Genomic DNA, 19,506 nt, shown 5'->3' on the forward strand with positions numbered 1-19,506 from the left:
TGACGATTAAAAACTCGGAGGGGCTGTGGGGTGACAACGATGCGTTGTTTAATTTAGCAGAGGACATTACCAGCAGGAGATGCTGTGCTAAAACTGCGCCAAGACACAAAAGACGATGGCGCGGCCGGACGACGGAGAACCTTCTGGAACCCGCCAGAGCAACGGCCGACGCCGCGCCTTTTCGCCCATCGCCGGGACCGGGCTTCCGCGCACAAGCCCCAGCTTCGACAGAGCTGCCGAGAGAGAAGCAACGCGAGCCTCACATCTTTAAAAAATAAATGACAAAAGCAACAATGAAGACAATGTCCCTCTCTTCCCCCCCCCCCGCAGCAAAATAGATAATTCCAAATAAATGTGAAATATTATTCATCGCCTTTTGTGTCACGGGTCCACGTTTTTGCACGCCTGGATCCCTTTATACATGGTATATATCTATAATGCATAATCTGTGCTTAAATTTATTAGCAGGGATTTTCTACATTCCCACATTATTTGGGGATAAAAGTGCAATGAAATGCTCACAAAACCGCTGATTGGTCGCTACCTCCCTGGTTTTCTTACTGAATTTTTATTTTCAATTTGGCAAGATTAAGCTAACAGAGGATTTTAATTGCGGATCGGCACGTAATATGCACGTTCATATAAATTTTTCCTTGAAGAGGAGAACATTTATTTCTGACTGCTCGGTTGGCTGCGCTATATTCCCATTGATGTCGAGGCGCCAATCATTTTTACTGTTACTCAAAAGCGAGAGCAGTGATTCAGTTATCAAAGAGCACCTGCCGGACCGGCCGCACGCCTACTGGTTAATGTAACTGTCGATCATAAGGTTGGCGACAGATGATTGCTTCACTTGGATGTCAATCAGGGTGGGGGGGCGGTGGGAGGCAGCGAGCCGGGGAACCGCTATAAAAGAAGAGCAAGCGGGTCCTTCGCGCATTTAACGCTCCCTACAGCGCGGAAGGCGAGGTCGGAAGAAAGCGGGAAACAAAAATGGGAAACCCTCGCGTCTTCTTCGACATCGGTTTTGATAAGCAGCCTGTGGGCCGCATCATTTTCGAGGTAAATCTGCCGATGTTTGATTTCCCGGGCTCCCGAGGACTCCCGTGGGGTCCGGTGCGGCCATGTGGTGTCGGTCGGCCGGCCTCCATTTTACCCCCAGTCCATTAGTCAGGAGCCTGTCGGAAGTGTAAACCCCCGCGCTCTGAGCATCCGTGCTAACGTTAATTAACCCCCCCCCCCCGCCGTATGTGTGGAATCCCCGTCCATCGGCAGCCACTGTTTGCACCTCCCCCCCCCCCCCCCCCCCCCCCCCGGTCTCTCGGCAGGGGTGGCGTGGGGAAGGATCGAGGCCTTGGATTTCCCCCCCAACTTCCCGGTCCGGGCCCACTGCGCCGCCGGCCACGTGTCGGGCGGCGTGCCCTGTCACTGCTTCCCCGCACCTTGAGCTTGCGGTAGTAGTTGTACAGCCTCCTTTTTGTTTTTGGAAAATTATTTCCTTTCGGCGTAAATTATATCACCCAACTGGTGCTGACGATCGAAGATCGGGCGCCCGAGCCGGTGCCCGCCATTTTACGCGGGGAGGGGGGGGGGTCTCTGCCAATGACCTACCGCCGCTATGTCCACTAACACGGCAAGTCAGGTGTTTGATGAATCGCCCTCGGGCAATCAGTGCGAGCAAAGGTTTATCGGAATTTCCCAGCCCCCACTATGAATAAAACTGCAGCATTGCATTTGTACTACTTGCAAGGTTGTAAATCTGTGGCTTTAATACTACTTTTGTTTCTCCCCACTAGCTAAATAGCGATATTGTTCCAAAAACTGCAGGTGAGTTTGCCAAAAGTCTTTAATTTCTTAAACGTATTTAAGTACAACCTTAATTGCTTTAACTTTAATCGACTACAGAGGAGCACGAATAATTCTCTAGTGGGCGCCTATTCGTGCATGACGTCTGCGTTTTGCTAGCAAGGTTGGTATTTGCTGCCCATTGTAACTGCTTCTAGACAGGCGGTGAGCTGCTGCCTTTAATGTTTTGTAATTTTAACTTGATACTACTTGGACTTGAGGGGGGAAAAGATTTTTTAGCTTTTGAATTTGGTAGAATGGATATCTCAATAAATGGCAGAAATCTGTTGGAAGCACCCAGGAGGTCAGGTAGCGTCTGTGGAAGGAGAAACGCCTGAAGTTTCTTTGACCTGAAATATTAACTTTCCACAGATGGTGCCTGACGTGCTGAATGTCTATGGCATTATCTGTGTTTCAGATTTGTAACATCCTACAGACTTTTTTAAACTGCAAATCCTAAATCTAGTGGTTTTTTGGTTGTTGGGGGCATCTGGTTGAATTTGTTCTAAATGTACATTTTGGAGCAGATTGAATTTGGCTGATGTAAGATTTACATTATGTATTGTCCAAAATTTAAATCTAAAACTTGAGTTTGGGAGTGGGGTGGAGTTTTCATACATTAAAAATGAACATTGCAGTCATTTCACCCATGAGTCTGAGAGGGTGGAAGTTTGCTCAATCTGCTACCTGTCTTTTAAATAGAGAACTTCCGTGTGCTTTGCACCAAACCAGAGGGTGAAGGGTTTAAGGGATCAGTTTTCCACCGAATAATTCCTGGTTTTATGTGCCAAGTAAGTACATTCCTAATCCTTTAACAAGTTAATTTTGCTCCTAAATTTGAACATTTTCAACTGAAATCTACTTCAGTATGCTTGGATCTTTTCTAAAGATTGCAGTATTGTTAATCACTGATGTAAGGAGCATGTTTCTCAACCATGCTTTGACATTTAATGTGTAAGGCTGTTCCTGTAATTCCTTCGGTCTCTTGTTGGGGAGCAGGTGGTGGGATCTTAATGCAGTTATGGCTTAACCTTCAGTGCTCTCAGGGGGTGGTTGAATCCAAAGAATCTCTTATCTTAAGCATTCACCCTTAACTGCTAAACGGACAATACCTTACCATATTCCTGCCCAGCCCACCACCTTGGCCTCTATCCTGGCAAGCCCCCTCTAATTGCTTTCACCTCGTATTCTTGTAGACTCTGGACTATATCTAGTCTGTTTGGTCTTTCCTCTGATGATACTATCATCAGCTCTAAACCACCTCCGTACTGCCTGTGGTGGTTTCAGGTGGGACTAAAAATGCAGACAGCACTACAGGTGTGCTCTTGCCAGTACTGTGGAGTTGTATCAGGTCTCTTCCTCACTTTCATACGCAATACACCTTGCTGTAATCGTCAGCATTTTACTTCGCTTTAATTGCTTGGTAACTTTTTCCCCTATGGGATCCAAGAGCTTCCCTCATGAAAGATGAGACTAAGCTATTTATTCTTGGGGTTTCTGTCAGTTGACCAATTCTTCCCATTTGGTATGTTGTCCTCATACTCCATCTTCTGCAGTATTCAACTTATTGAATGCCTTCCAGAAACCCATGTGTGCTTTCCTGTCATCTATCCTGCTAGTTAATCTCTCAAGATAGCTGCATTTCATAAAGCCATGTTGACCTGGCCCATTACATAATGTGGTTTCCTGTGTATGTGGTTCTCCACTGCTTTAATGACTTCTAGCAGTTTGTCATCAGATATTGGTTTTACTGGCTTATAGTTTCCTACTTTCTCCCTCTTGTTTATACCTTATTCTGCTGTATTGGCTTTTTAAAACAAAACATTTAATATTTTTTAAACTAGACTTGTAAAATCTGAGTGCTTTTATTTCTTGCTAGTTTACTCTTGTATCTTGAACTCTAGTTAACCCTTTGTCTAATGTTTTCTAGTCCTCTGGTCCATAAGCAATTTGCAACATCAAGCATTAAAATTGCTGTTTGAGTAATGGAAATTTACTCTTGCAGAATTTGTAATTTATTTACTTTTTTCTAACTCTCGTTTCTTGACTTGTGTACAGATGACATGGCTTTGTGTTACAGAAAATTTGTGATACAGCCTGTTTTCCAGGACACAAATGATTTTTAGGTGACTTTGTTTAATATGAAAGTTAACAATCAGTGTAACTAAGTTTTTTCATTTGAACAGGAGTATTAGATTTTCAGTAGCTTGGTGATCAAAAATTTGTTCAAGTAATGAGTTTTGAGTTGAAATATTTCAAAAGTTGATTCATTAAATAAGAGTTTTTTTACCATTAGGAGAGACAAAAGTATGGGTTGAACAATATCTGGATTAAAAAAAATTGATTGCTTTTAAACTTAGATTGAACAAAATGCTAGAGATGGTCAGCGGCATCTGTGGAAACAATGTTGCAGGTCATTGATAATTAGATTACATTCCTGTAATCAAGTACAGTAGTTTTGGGCAGAATGATATTGACTAGATTTTGAGGGGGGCTGAGTGATTGAGGTAGACTTCAAACATGTTGGCAAATACATTTCTTTCTGCAGCAGAAAGGGTACTGACAGGCCATCTGTCATGTGCCAAGGAGAGCATTGGTGATGGGTTGTGGAGTTGCAATCACTTGGATTTATTCTTTAACTTGCTGAAGTGTAGAAGGCAGACTGATGGAAAGGCCAATGTGTGCAGTGTTATCCTAAGCAATTGTATTGGGGCCACCACTTGTGTCTGAGCTTTTTGATAATTCAAGCTTCAATGTAGTAAATGAGGGTGTGGAAGTAAGTATTTGTATGTTCAGCCACAAATGACAGCTTGAGGGCCTTTAAAGAAGGTACTGGCTGAGAAATTGAATTGTTCTGGGCTGAAAGGTTATCAAGGACATACTTTGCAGTAGAATAGATTGAATGGGATAACATTTTCAGGCAAGTGGATCAATCAAGGTGTGCATTGAAATAGTTATGGGAAGATGGGTCCTTATCATGTGGTTGTCACAGTCAGAATATTGGTGGGGCAGTGTTTTCCAAGACAGTTTTATTTATTTAGAATCTTGCACAGGAAAACTTGTCTATTAAAACTTTTTTATTCTTATGACTTTTCGACTTTTTTTAATCCATTCTCTGCAGCTATAGTTGGCTGTTGGAATTAAGATCTCTTGCCGTTTCTCTCTTCAGAGATTGGCACTGGAATTCAGACAGACAAATGGCTTGAATCAGTTTGATCTCAAACTTAGTTGATTTAAAATGAGTAGAAATTGTTCTTGACTCACTGTTGGGGGTGATTTGCAAGTCTGCTTGTCCTGGTTTCTGCAGGGTGGAGATTTCACAAAAGGCAATGGCACTGGTGGCAAATCTATCTATGGCAGCAAATTTCCAGATGAGAACTTCACACTTAAACATGAAGGACCAGGTGAGTGAGACATACTTTTATAGTTTTGATGTAAAACGATTTTGTATTTATGGGTGGGTGTCTGGTATTTTTACCTTGTTGTAATTCTTTGAATTTTGAAGTGTAATGGCCTGACTGGCATAATTCCCCAACCCTCCTAGTTAGAGTATTGTTCAGGAGTGAATGGGGGGGGGGGGGGGGGTGGTGATCCTATGTGAATGACATGGAATGGAAGCTAATGCCTAATAGCCAATACCAGGGATCAAACAAAACTATCTTGTCTGTGGTACTAGTTAACAGAATCTTCTTGTTGAATGGGATGTGTGATTTTTTTTTTGGGGGGGGGGTGGTGTAATTAGTGAGGGGAAAGATGTATATTTTGTATACAGGTTGTCCCCAGGTTACATCATGGTTCTGTTCCTGTGAACTATTTGTAACCTGAATGTTTACAGCTACAGTTCTGACTTGTGAACTGGAGTTCCCAGGCAACAGATGTCTGTAGCAGCCAATAAATTGATATTGTTGGTCTCCTGAATGCTCATAAGTACAGGCTGTACACAAGTCAAGTGTTCATAAGCTGGGGTGGATCTGTACTGTCCTTTGACATTGGTGTATAATTTTTTAAGAATGTGATTAATATGGAATTTTTTCAGGAACACTGTCGATGGCAAATGCTGGGCCCAATACAAATGGATCACAATTTTTTATCTGTACTGCCAAGACTAGTTGGTAAGTTATTTCTGCAACTGTAGGGGGATTTATATTGTTATATGGGATGTGGATTGTTTGAAATTGATCACCCTTTAGTGGTGAGTGTACACTTCAGGGTGCAAGATGTCAGACAAATTTGGTTAAAATATCAAACATCAACATCAATAAATACAACAGTGCAATTACTTTTTACCTTTTGGTACCTGAGTTGCTTCTAGGCATGTATTCAGGCTTGCTGTACATGAGCTATGGGCTGATCCACCCAAGTAGTGGTTGCAGATATTGTCTCTGCACTGAACCCTGGCTCCACTTTTCTACTGCCCACACTGTGAAGTTTCTGCACATACTCTACAATGTGGAAGGGAATAACTGGTAATCAGTAATAGTGTGCTGTGTCTGTAACTAGTTCGATTACCTGAATTTATTTCAGCAAGGAGTGTTAAAATGGGAATGGTGACTGACTTTCCTGAAACACAAGTCTACTTCTGTCTCAATTTATGTGAGAATAAATGAGAATTTGGCTGATCTGATGTTAACTCTTAGTGGGATTGATTACCCTTTAAATCCTGCAGAATGTTTTTCCTCTAGTGCCTATCTAATTCAAAATACCTTGTTTATATCACTCTTACCTTTTGAATTTCAGATCATTTGCTTCAGGAATTTTTTTCTGTGTTAAACTTTAGCTGATGTGATTCTTAAATGTATCTTGCTATAGCTTAACATTTGACCTTTGTCTTTTTCAGGTTGGATGGGAAGCATGTTGTGTTCGGGCATGTTGTAGAAGGCTATGAAGTTGTGAAACAAATGGAGTCAAAAGGATCTCAGAGTGGAAAGACAAGTGTTACTGTTCACATTCTTGACTGTGGAATGGTGTGATGAAAACATTCCTATGATGGCTGCTCAAAAGTTCTTTTTCCAATGGTATATTGTCATGAAGATGGCAGAATTCAAATTGTCGTTGATTGTAATCGTACATTTCCAAGCTACCTTGAGGCTCTTGCCCAGGTTGGAGTCTAACCCATTGATTTGCAGTGATCTGTGGCAGTGCTTGGCTTCATTTAACTTTCATGATGTATAATGGAACTATTTGTTTACTTTAGCCTTGTACTAAAACACTTTCATTCAAATAAAGTATACATTTGCTCACCAAACCTGCTTAAAGTTTCTCTGAATCTCTGCCTGAAATTTAGATATCCATCCACCTGAAATGGGTGAAGGATGGATAAGATGTCTTTATTAGTCATATGTACAGTGAAACACATCTTTTGCATAGTGTTCTGTGGGCCATGGTTCTAGCACCAACATAGCATGCCCAAAAATTCCTAACCCATAATCTTGGAATGTGGGAGGAAACCCAGAAACTCATGCAGACACAGGGAGAAGGTATAAACTCCTTATGGACAGCAGTGGGAATTGAACCCATGTTGCTGGAGTTGTAAAGTGTTATGCTAACTGCTACACTACTGTACCTGCCCTACTTTTCTGTCAATCACAAAATATAGGAACAGAATTAGGCTGAATTCTGCTCCTCCATTCAATCAGTGCTGACTTTAAAATTGTGATAACATGCTTCATCCTCTAAAAATACATTACCTTGCACTTAGCCAATCTGATCAATATCACCCTGTAGTGTAAGATTACTATCAGGAATGAGTATTTTTGTCATGCAAGTTCACTGACCATATTGCCTACATTCTTATCTGAGTTATTAACAAACAGTAGGGGTTCTAGCACAAATTTCTAGTGGTATGCCATTGGTCACAGGCTTGCAGTCACAAAGCCAACCCTTCATTCTCTGGCTTCTATCATCACTTAACTGTTTTGGATCCCTTGGATGCTAACCTTTTGGATATGTATGACCTTTGTCAAAGGCCATACTGAAGTCCACAGACTATATCAACTACACTGCTGTCATTAATACATTTTATTACCTTTGAAAAATTGTCAGATGTGATCTCCCACCAAAGCCATGCTATCTGATTAATCCTTGTTATTCAAGGGTAGTTATTCTCCCTCAATTTTTTTTTTGCAATAAATTCTGTACAACTGATTTTAGACTAATTGGCCAGTAATAATCAGGCATATTCTTGTTACCCTTAAGGTACCTCATCTTTTGTCCTTTAGTCATCTGGCTCTTCACCTGTGGCCAGCAAAGATTCAGAGCAGCAGCGATGGACATACTACATCAGGCCCTGGGAATTTATGCCCTTTAGCTCCTGAAGACACCGAATACTTTCATTTTATCAAAATTCTGGAATTCCACCAGCTACGTCCCACCCCCACCCCCCGCTCTTCCCTGAATTCTCCAACTATGATATCTTTGGGTGATCTGTATTCAATATGTTCTCCAGCTCTATTAACAGATTGCCTCATGCACTTTACCTCTTTTTACATCTTTGGTTACCCTCTTCTCAATATAGAATGCTTTGGGATTTTTTAAAATTTTGTCCGTCGGTGATGTTTCGTGCCCCAACTTTGCCCTCTTAATTTCTGAAGTACATTCCAACACTTTATATTTCCTGAAGGACCTCTCCTGTTTTTCTGAATATTCATCCCTTGGTCACTTTGCTGTCCGTGATGTGAGACAGACGGCAGTTGGTGTGATCAAGTCAGTTACTAAGAAAGAAACTTCTATCAAAGCCACCAAGGCTGCCAATAAACTACTAAACAAGAAGTGACTATCACCACTGGCTACCAAGATTCAGCAAACCCTGAGACCGACACCAAAATGGACTGCATGGTTTTTAATCCAGCCCTTGATACCTCTTGACATCTAGTGTTGCTTGGGCTTGCTGTCATTGCCTTTTATCCTTACAGGGACATGCTGGTGCTGAATTCTCATTATTTCACTTTTGAATGACTTCCATTTGTCAGATGTAGACCTCCCAGACCCTATCTTAGTGAAGTTGGCCTTCCCCAAGATTCGGGACCTTAATTTCTAGATGGTCCTGATCTCTTTCCATAACTACCTTGAAACTTGTGGTCACTATCTCCAAACATTGTTTGGTAGGATTATCTATATACTGGCTGAAAAGCTCTCCTGGACACACTTTAAAAATTCTATCCCCTCTAAACCTTTCTAAGGTTTTCTCAATTAATATTAGGGAAATGAATCCCCTACCTCTATAATTCTATTAGTTTTGCATCTGTCTTGAATTGACTAGACATTTGCTCCACTATTTCCTGCTCATTGTTAGGTCTGTAGTTAGTCCCAGAAGAAATAATTCCCATTTTTTGTTCCCAAACTCTACCCATATGGCCTCATTTGAAGAGCCTTCTACTACATCCTCCCTGATGAGCAAAGTAATAGACTTCTTTATTGATACTGCAATGCCAGCTCTTTTGTATAACCCCTCCACCCCTCACCTTCTGTCTTGCCTGAAGGTTACTATTCTGTGGAATGCTGAGTTGCCAGTTCTGCCCTACTTTTAACCATGTCTCCGTGATGGCAACAATATAATCTTCCCATGTGAGATCAATGCTCTAAATTTATTTTCCTTACTATTCAAACTACTTGCATTAAAAGTGATGTGATTTAGCTTTGCATTCCTCCCATGTACTTTATCACATTCGTATCTGCTCTGCCCACTGCAATAATGTAATTTTCCTTCTGCATTTGACTGCACCTTCCCTCTCCCTCCACCCCCTCCCTCCCTAACAATACAATTACTCTGCATCTCATTCCCCTGCCAGATTAGTTTAAACTCATCCCACGGCACCAGAAAACCTCTTTACAAGGTTGTTGGGCCTGTTCCAGTTTGGATGCAATGAATCCTGCTACAAGTTCCACCCTCCCCAGAAAAGCTCCTGGTGATCCAGAAATCTAAAGCCTTCCCTCCTATGACATCCCTTTAGCCATACATTTTTCTGACATCCTCCTATTCCTATGTTACGTATGTAATATGTGAAGTAATCCAGAGATTACAACATTAGAGTCCCTGCTCCTTAATTTGCATGTTGCAGGACGTCATGCTAAGGGATTGCCCTTGAACTCTTGGTCCTCCTCCCTTGCACAGCTGAGCCACCCACTCTGCAATGATCTCGGATCTGGCTGGACTCTACGGAGATACATTCGCCCCCATCATTTTCCAACATAGAAATAGTTTTGGAGTGAGATGCACTTTGAGGTTTTCCTAATTACCTGCCTGCTTCCACCCCTTGCCTGAGGAGGCACCCATTCCTTCTCTGACTGCCTTTACTTAAGCTATGGGTGACCACCTCTAAAAATGTGCTCTCAACCTCACAGATGCAACATTGTGCCTCCAGTTGACACTCAAGCTCCTTATCCTGGCGCTTCCAGCTAGCCAAACTGGAGGTATCTCCCATTGATCCAGACCCCAAGGAGCATCTCGGAATTCCTGTGTGTTACAAGTCGTACAACACAAGGAACTGAGCTCACCTGTCATACCTTTAATTTAGAAAGGGTCCCTTAAAATTGAACCCAATATCTGTTCACACACTTTATTTGAATTATAAAAAATGAAAATATTCACCGGCCACCTACCCGGCAGGCACACTGTCCAAACCAAGGTGGTGTTGACAAGCTCCCTCACTCACCAAAGCTGCACTCCAAGATCTGTGCTTTCTCTGCCTCCCTTTTAATACAGTCAAAGAGCTCCAGTCCAGTCATGAGTCTCCAAAAGGTAAAATGATTAGGAATGCAAATGTTGGCCTTTATGCAAGATGATTTGAATTCAAAGAGTTGGGATGTCTTACAACAATTATATAGAGCCCTGGTGAGATCTCACTTGGAGTACTGTGTACAGTTTAGGTCTCCTTTCCCAAAGAAAGATATACGTGCTAGAGTGTAGGTGTAGAGAGTGTAGGAAAGATTCACCAGTCAGATTCCTAGAATGGCAGTTCTTTTGTATGAGTGAAATTGTTAGATTCTTATTACAGTCATAGAGCCATACAGCATTGAAACGGGTTCTTCAGTCTGTCCTGTCCATACCGACCATCAAGAACCCATCTATATCAATCCCATTTACCAGCACGGTCTCCATCCTTCTACGTCTTGGTGATTCAAGTAATTGTTCAGAGGGTTCTTAAATGTGACAGTAACTATCTCCACCACCCACTTAGGCAATGTGATCCAGAACTCTGTTTTCTAGAGTTTAGAGAAATGAGACTTGACCTCATTGAGATATGCAAAATATTTAGAGGCCCAACAGGATAAATGTGGGAAAGATATTTCCCCTGGCTAGAATCCAGAACTAGGAGTCATCATCTCCTGGTAAGGGGTAGACCATTTCGATAGGAAAGCTGTAGAATTTCTTTTTACACAGAGGGTGTTGAATCTTTGGAATACTTGACCCAAGAGGTCTGTGGATGCTTAGACTTGAGTGCATTCAAGATAGAGAATAATAATTTCTGGATATTAGAGGAAAAAAGGGATCTGGGAAAAGGGCAAGGAAATAGTATTGAGATAGAAGATCTGTTCAGATCTTACTGAGCAGAGCAGAGTTGAACAGACAATTAGCCTAATACTGATCCTATTTCTTACATTTCTTTATGTTTTTTCATGTACAATTTGGTTTCCTCCCTCCCTTGGCTTCTATCTCCCTGCCAAACTGGTTTAAAGCCCTCCTCAGTGACATTAGCAATCTTCCCATTTGTCCTGATCTAGGTCGTACAAGTCACACTTCCCCCAGAACATAATGTGACCAAGAAACAAAACCCCTCCCTCTTGCCCCATCTCTTTAGCTATACACTCATCTGTACTTTCCTCCTATTTCTGTATTTGCTGCCGTGCGGCACCACCAGTCATTCTTCGACACCCTGTTAATATCCTCTGCAGCTCTGTGTAATCTGCTCACGGGAATTCATTCTTCTTCCTACCAATGTCGTTGGTACAGATAGGGACCCAGACCTGCAGCTGTTCACCCTCCCCCTGAGTTTCTTCACTTGCCACTTGGTGACTATGATCACAGAAATATTTACCAGCCCTCCCCTCTCAATTTCCCTATCCCTGTCCTTTCTAACTTCACGCTGTACAGCTACCATAGTGACATGCATTTGATTCCAGCTGTCCTCCCTTGAGGAACCATGGCCTTTAGAAGTGAATACCGATACACTCAGATTCTCCTGGTCTGCCTGGTGGTCACTCATTCCTTCTCCACCCCTACCATTAGACTTTTGAACGATCCATGAACCCATGACCACTACCTCATTGTTCCTTTTTTTTGCACTATTTATTTATTTTTGTAATTTATAGATTTTTATGTCTTGCACAGTACTGTGCCGCAAAACAACACATTTCACGTCATATGTCAGTGATAATAAATCTGATTCTGAAGCCTTGAGCAGTGGTGTGACTGCCTCCTAAGACATGCTCTCCATGTAACACTCAGACTCACAGATGCACTGAGAATATACAAACATATGGATTAGTGGGTCACAGCCCCTCGAGCCTGCTCTGCTATTTAATAAGATCAAGGCTCATTTGATTGTAACCTCAACTCCACATTCCCATCTACCTTAGAAACCTTTCACTCCCTTGCTTAACAAGACTATATCTACCTCTGTAATAAAAATGTTCAAAGACTGTAATTCCATTGCCCTTAAAGGAAGAGAATTCCAAAGACTCAACGCTCTCTGAGAGTACAAAAAAAAATGCCTTATTTCTATTTTAACTGGGCAACCCCTTATTTTTAAATAACGACCCATAGTTCTAGATTTTCTCATAAGATGTGGTCTCACCAATGCCCTATATAACCAAAACACAACCTCCCTTCTTTTTCATTCAATTCCCTTAGCAATAAACAACAAAATTCTATTAGCTTTTCTAATAACTTGCTGTATCTATAGTCTTTTGCAAATCATAAATCAGGACACACAGGTCCCTCTGCATCTTAGAGCTATGTAGTCGCTCTCCATAAAGAAAATATGCTTCCTTTTTTTTATTTTCCTGCCAAAGTAGATAATTTCACACACTCCACTTCCCAGATATTGTCCAGTCAATTTGTCTATCTCCCTGTGTAGCCTCGTGTCCTTTGCACAATGTACTTTCTTACCTACCTTTGTATCATCAGTGAATTTAGCAGCCATATCTCTGATGCCTTCATCAAAGCCATTTTTGTAAATTGTAAAACGTTGAGGGCCATGTCAACTTTTCACAGCTACTATCGGGCAGGAGGTACAGAAGCCTGAAGTCCCATACTATCAGGTTCAAGAACAGCTACTTCCCTTCAACCATTTGGTTCTTGAACCCACTGGCAAAACCCTAATCACTACCTAAGTACAGCAACACTATGACCACTTTGATCACTTTGCAATAAAATGGACTTGTGTTTTTTTTTGTCCTAATTGTGTTCTTTCTTGTAAAAATTGTGCATAATTTATGTTTACATTTTTCTTGTGAATGTTGCTTATATCTTGCTATGTGCCTGTGATGCTGCTGCAAGTAAGTTTTTCATCGCACCTGTGCATACATGTACTTGTGCATAGAACAACAAACTCGACTGACCAGCATCAGTCCACGTGACACACCATTTATTACATCTTGCCTACCTGAAACGAAAACATTTTTGCCTTCTTTTTTGTTTGCCAATCTTCTAACCATGCTATTATGTTACCTTTTACACCTTTATTCATTGAAATAATCTTTGATGTGGCAACTTAGTTTTTTTTTATACATTCAAGATATGTGGGCTTCACAGGCTGAGCCTGCATTTAATTGCCCATCCTTAATTGCCCTTGAGAAGATGGTGGGGAGCTGCTTTCTTGAACCACTGCAGTCCTTGAGGTGTGGGTGTACCCACAAAGCCAGTAGGGAGAGAATTACAGGGTTCTGACCCATCAATGGTGAAGGAACAGCGATATATTTCTAAGTCAGGTTGGTGTGTGGCTTGGAGGGCAACTTTCAGGTGGTGGTGTTCCCCGTGCTTTTGCTGCCCTGGTCCTTCTAGCTGGTAGAGCTTGTGGTTCAGAAGGTGCTGTCTAAGGAGTCTTGGAGAGTTGCTGCAGTGCATCCTGTAGATGGGGTGCCTATCAAGTAGGCTGCTATGTCTGGTATGGTGTTGAGCTTCTTGAGTGTTGTTAAAGCTGTACTCTTTCAAGTAAGTGGAGAATATTCCATCACACTCCTGATTTGAGCCGTGTAGATGGTGGACAGGCTTTGGGAAGTCAGGAGGTGAGTCACTCACCACAGGATTCCTACCTTCTGACCTGCTCTTGTAGCCACATTGTGTATATGGCTACTCCAGTTCAGTTTGTGGTCAATGCTAACCCCAGGATTTTGATAGTGGGGGACTCAGTGATGGTAGTGCCATTGAATGTCAGAGGGTGATAGTTGGAGTTTCCTTAGTTAGATATCGTCATTGCCTGGCACTTGTGTGGCATGAATGTTACTTGCCACCTATCAGCCCAGGCCTAGATATTGTCCAGGTCTTGCTGCATTTGGATGTGGATTGTTCATTATCTGAAGAGTTGCGAATGGTGCTGAACATTGTGCAGTCATCAGCAAACATCCCCATTTCTGACCTTATGATTCAAAGAAAATGAGCAACTGAAGATGGTTGTGCCCTAGGGACTGCCCTGAGGAACTCGTGTAGAGATGTCCTGTGGCTGAGATGATTGATCTCCAACCACTACTGACCTTCTGTAAATTTAAATATAGTACATCCACCAGTTTCCCTTTTATCTATTGCATGTTTTATTTTCTCAGAGAACTGCAATAAATTGATCGTACATGGTTTCCCTTTCACACAAGCATGTTGACTTTGCCTGATTAGCGTCAAATTTTCCAAATGTTCTGCTTTAAAAATAATACATTCTGACATGTTCCCTATGATAGATGTTGAGTTAAATGGCCTGTAGTTTCCTGCTTTGTATCTCTCACCCGTTTTGAATAAAGGATTTACATTTGCTGTTTTCCAATCTAATGAAATCTTTCACAGATCCAGGGGATTTTGGAAAATTAAAACCAACACATCAGCTATCTCACCGGCCATTTCCTTTAAGACCCCAGGATGAAATCGTAGTCATAGTCATAGAGAGGTACAGCACAGAAGCAGGCCTTCAACCACCCATTTTACACTCATTTCATTTTTTTATTCTCAACAACTAGATTCTATCACTCACCTACACACTAGGGGCAATATACAGTGGCAATTAACCTACCAAACCACACGTCTTTGGGATGAGGGAAGAAACCCATGCAGTCACAGGAAGAATGTGCAAACTCCACACAATAGCACCCGAGGTCAGGTTTGAACCCAGGTCTCTGGCGCTGTGAGGCAGGGGGTCTACTAGCTGCACCACTCTGCCATCCTGTATTAGCATCTGGAGACCTGTCAGCCCACAGGTCCAACAATTAGCTTAGTAACACTTCCCTGGTGATTGTAATTTTCCCAAGCTCCTCCCTCGCTGCCAATTCCCGACTTACAACTATTTCTGGAATGTGAAGACTGATACAAATTATTCTGTGTAACTCATCTGTCATCTTCTGTTTTCTCAGATTGGCTCTCAATAGGATCAACGCTCACTTTGTTAATTCTTTCTGAAACTCTTACTATCTGATTTTATTTTTGTGGCTAGTTTAAATCACATAATCATATCCTTATTATCCTTATATAATCATAATCCTTATTAATCTTCCTTCAGTCTTTGCTGGTTTTCCTATTCTGTCTAATCTTCTGACCAGCTAGCTGTCCTCTCTTCATATGTTTTCTTTTTAAGTTTGATTCTATCTTTGAACATTACCACAAATAGTAGGTCTTCAGCTTGAAACTTTTCACTTTTGCTGGAATGTATTCATTCCATATATTCTGAAATATCCCTCTAACCATCTGCCAGTGCACCTCAATTAGTCAATCCTTATTCTAATTTGTCAGTTCACTCCAGCTGGTTTTGCTTCTATGCCTTCATAAGTGTCTTTATTTACACTTAAAATACCAATCTTGGAACTCTCCTTCAAACTGAATGTAAATTTCAATCGTATTATAATTTCTGCTACCTACGGGCACTTTCACTATGAAGTCACTAATTACTCCTGTCTCAGAACACAATACCAGGTCTATTATAGCCCGCTCACTATTTATTTCCATTTGCACTCTCAGTTCAGCTGTTTTGTTTCTATGTACATTTAGTTTGTCCTCTGTTTTTGTAACCTTCAGCCTCATCTACAAAATCACTCTGGGATTTGTACCCTCCTTCCATTCCTCTCACAGTCTGTTTATCATTTCGCACAGAAATGCCCTTCTCTCTAGCTTTGCCTCCACCCTCTGATTTACCACATCTTCATTATTTGGATCACTCAGTATTTATTTTACATTGACCACCCCTCCCAGTTTCCCAGTACTGGTCCCAGTGTTCCACCAGTTAGAGCCCACACACATCTTTGAGCCACACAGTCATTTCTCTGTCCTCTGTCAATTTGCATTCAGCTCATAGATTGTCGGGAGATTCTGCTTCTTAATTTGGTACCTATCTCCTCATATTGACTATGTAGAACCTCTTTCTTTGTCCTGCCTCTGTTGTTGGTGCCTACAAGTACCACAATGATTGAGGCTTTCCCTTCCCTCTGTAAGTTTCTTTCCAGCTTAGTGCAGATATCCAGAACCAGTGAGAAAGAGAGGATGCACCATCTGCTAAAGAAGTTAAAGACATTATCAGACTGAGAGACAAGTCATAAAATGTTGTGAAGATTAGCGGTAGGGCTGATGATTGGGAAAATTTTAGAAACTAGCAACGAAAGGGTAAAATCATTACAAAGGGAAGATGTAACATGAGTGACATCTTCACTGTATGTCACTTGAGTAACCAGCAAATACAGGTCCTCCCCAGGTCACGACAGGGTTCTGTTCCTGAGAACCATTCAAAACCCGAAGAGCTTGCAAGTTGGAAATGTGGCTGGCCCGCAATACGCCAACTAGGCCAAACAAGGGCAACGTGTAGTTAAACCAGGGCATTTGACTCAAACATTCAGATATTCCACTGAACCAAGTTCCCACACAGTAGAAGATGCCTGTAGCCCCACAGCAGCCAGCAAATCCATCCTGCCGCTCTCCCAAACGCTCATTCGTATGTACACAAGTTGGGTGCTCGTAACCTGGGGAGGATCTGTAATATAAAAACATACAGTAAAAAGGAAGTGAGTTACTGAAGTAAACCATGGTCCCTTAGAAGATGAGGCTGGGGAATTAATAAATGTAAATAGAAAGTGGCAGATTCTAAATAATGTTAGAAGATATTAAAAACATCTTGCTAATAATAGGTAATCAAATGCTATATGGAGGGAGGAATTTAAAATGATCTCTGGCACCAGAAAAAAATACTAGGAAAACCAAAGGCCCACAGACCTCCTGGACTTGAAGGCCTGATCCTAGGGTTTTAAAGGGAGTTGCTGCAGAGACAGTGGATGTGATGGTGTAATCTACCAAAACTCCCTCAATTCTGGAGAGGTTCTAGAAGTTGGAAAACCACAAACTATTCAAGGACGGAAACAGAAATCAGGCGCGGCACAGTACAACAGTGAAGAGAGCTGCTGCCTTATGACTTGAACAACCTGGGTTCAGTTCTGATCTCTGGTGCTGCCCATGTGAAGTTTACACGTTCTCCCTGTGACTGCATAAGTTTCCTCTGAGAGCTCCAGTTTTCCTCCCACATTCCAAAGACAGGGTTGATAGGTTAATTGGCCATTGTAAATATCCCTAGTGTGTAGGTGAGTGTCATAGAGTTATACAGCACGGAAACAGGCCCTTCAGCCCAACTCACCCACGCCGACCAAGGTGCTAGCTCAGCTAGTTCCATTTGCCTGCGTTTGATCCGTATGGCTCTAAATCTTTCCTGTCCATGTACTTGTCCAAATGCTTTTTAAATGTTGTAATTGTACCAGCCTCTACCACTTTGTCTGGCAGCTTGTTCCGTATACTCACCATCCTCTAAAAAACTTGCCCATCTGGTCCCTTTTCAGTTTTTCCCCTCTCACCTTAAACCCTCTAGCCTTGGCAAGAGGCTGTGACCATCCACCTTATCGATGTCCCTCATGATTTATAAACCTCTATAAGGTCACCCCTTGGCCTCCATCACTCCAGGGAAAACAATCCCAGTCTTGCCTTATAACTCAAGCCCTCTAGTCCAGGCAAAATCTTTGTCAATCTTTTCTGCACACTCTCTGGCTTAATCACATCCCTCTTATAGTACGGTGACTAGAACTGCACACAATATTCCAGGCGGAGTCTCATCAGTGTCTTGTACATCTGTAACATGACATCTTAGCTCTTGTACTCAATGCCGTAGATGGAATCTAATCCTGATAAGTGCAAAGTGATGCACTTTGAGAGGTCTAATAAGGTAGGACAACCACACTGAATGGTAGGGCCCTAGTGAGTGTTGAGGAACAGAAGAAACTCAGTGCACAAGTCCAAGGATGCTTGAAGGTGGCAGCACAGTTAGATAAGGTGGTGAAGAAGACATATAAGGGTAAGAAGTAGGAGATTTAGAGGGGATCTGAGGAAGAACTTTTCTCAGTGAGAGGGTGGTTAGAATCTGGAACACACCTTCTATGACTGAATGGGGAAGTGCAGGAGTAGGGGACTGGCTGATGAAGATGAAAGTGCAGACTAAGGGATTGTGATGGGAACAGTCTCTTCAGAATAATGAATGGGGAGGCAAAGACGTAACCTGATGGTGGCATTGCACTGAAGGCAGTGGAAATTGAATATAGAGGCAGAGGTTGACAGACATTTGAACTATAAGGAAGCCAGAGGGTATGGGGACAAGTGGGAAAGTAGTGTTGAAGCAAAGACTGGAAATCAAAAAGTACAGATATGGGAAATCTAAAATAAAAACAGAAAAATGCTGGAAGCACTCAGCAGTTCAGGCAGCATTTGAGCAAAGAGAAGGACCCTTCATCAGAACTGGGAAAGTGAGAAAACAAGCCAGTGTTAAATTGCAGAGAAGGTGGAGAAGGGGCAGATAGGACAAAGATATTACATTTGATAGGGTGAGGCCAAGCTCACCGTCATGATATTAATATTTAGAGAGCTGTTTGGTAATATATTAATGAGGGCAGTTACAGAGAGAGAAAGCAAACAAAGGAATGTGCACAATTCTGAAATGTAGATTAGAGCTGAAACCTGAAACCAAAAGGAGAAGGTTAGAGGTGTCCAGCTGATCAGCCAGTGTCTGTGGAGAGAAAACTGAGTCGATATTACAGATGGATAAATTTACAGCAGAACTAGTCAGTTCTGACACAAACAGAATAAACAAGTCAGTTGACATTGTTAAATTGATTATTGTCACAGTCAGAGAGACATGCAGCTCACAAACAGGCCCTTCAGCCCATCAAACACCCATTGACACTAATTTTACACCAATCCCAGATTATTCTCTCCACTGTTTCTACCACTCACAGATTATCTTTAAATCCACTAAATCCAATTTACAGCGGCCAATTAATTTACAGACCTGCATATCTTTAGGATGTGGGAGGAAACCGGAGCACCCGGGAGTAATCCCTGTCCAGAAAGCTGCAGCTTGCCTTGCCCAGACAGAAGTTGAGATGATGTTCCTCAAGTTTATGTTGACCTCATTTGATCAGTGTAGGAGGATACAGGTGGAAACA

At 41.9% G+C, this 19,506-nt stretch overlaps 1 protein-coding gene across 1 annotated transcript; it reads left to right on the forward strand.

Moving 5' to 3' along the window:
• Window positions 1-924: 924 nt before the first annotated feature.
• Window positions 925-7,090, forward strand: LOC127584334 (peptidyl-prolyl cis-trans isomerase F, mitochondrial-like). Its single transcript, XM_052041041.1, has 6 exons — window positions 925-1,062; window positions 1,797-1,827; window positions 2,548-2,636; window positions 5,153-5,249; window positions 5,882-5,957; window positions 6,683-7,090. The coding sequence occupies exons 1-6, from the start codon at window positions 994-996 to the stop codon at window positions 6,813-6,815; spliced, it is 495 nt and encodes a 164-aa protein (XP_051897001.1). The 5' UTR covers window positions 925-993; the 3' UTR covers window positions 6,816-7,090.
• The last annotated feature ends 12,416 nt before the right edge of the window (window positions 7,091-19,506 follow it).

The sequence above is a fragment of the Pristis pectinata genome, chromosome 29 (assembly GCF_009764475.1).
Source record: "Pristis pectinata isolate sPriPec2 chromosome 29, sPriPec2.1.pri, whole genome shotgun sequence".
In the NCBI taxonomy this organism is placed as follows: Eukaryota; Metazoa; Chordata; class Chondrichthyes; order Rhinopristiformes; family Pristidae; genus Pristis; species Pristis pectinata.

Excerpts from the sequence above, each read along its gene's own strand:
- LOC127584334 (XM_052041041.1), top strand. The coding sequence starts at position 994 with ATGGGAAACCCTCGCGTCTTCTTCGACATCGGTTTTGATAAGCAGCCT. Across the intron at positions 5,250-5,881 it reads ACTTAAACATGAAGGACCAG|GAACACTGTCGATGGCAAAT; the intron begins GTGAGTGAGACA and ends GAATTTTTTCAG. Across the intron at positions 5,958-6,682 it reads TGTACTGCCAAGACTAGTTG|GTTGGATGGGAAGCATGTTG; the intron begins GTAAGTTATTTC and ends TGTCTTTTTCAG.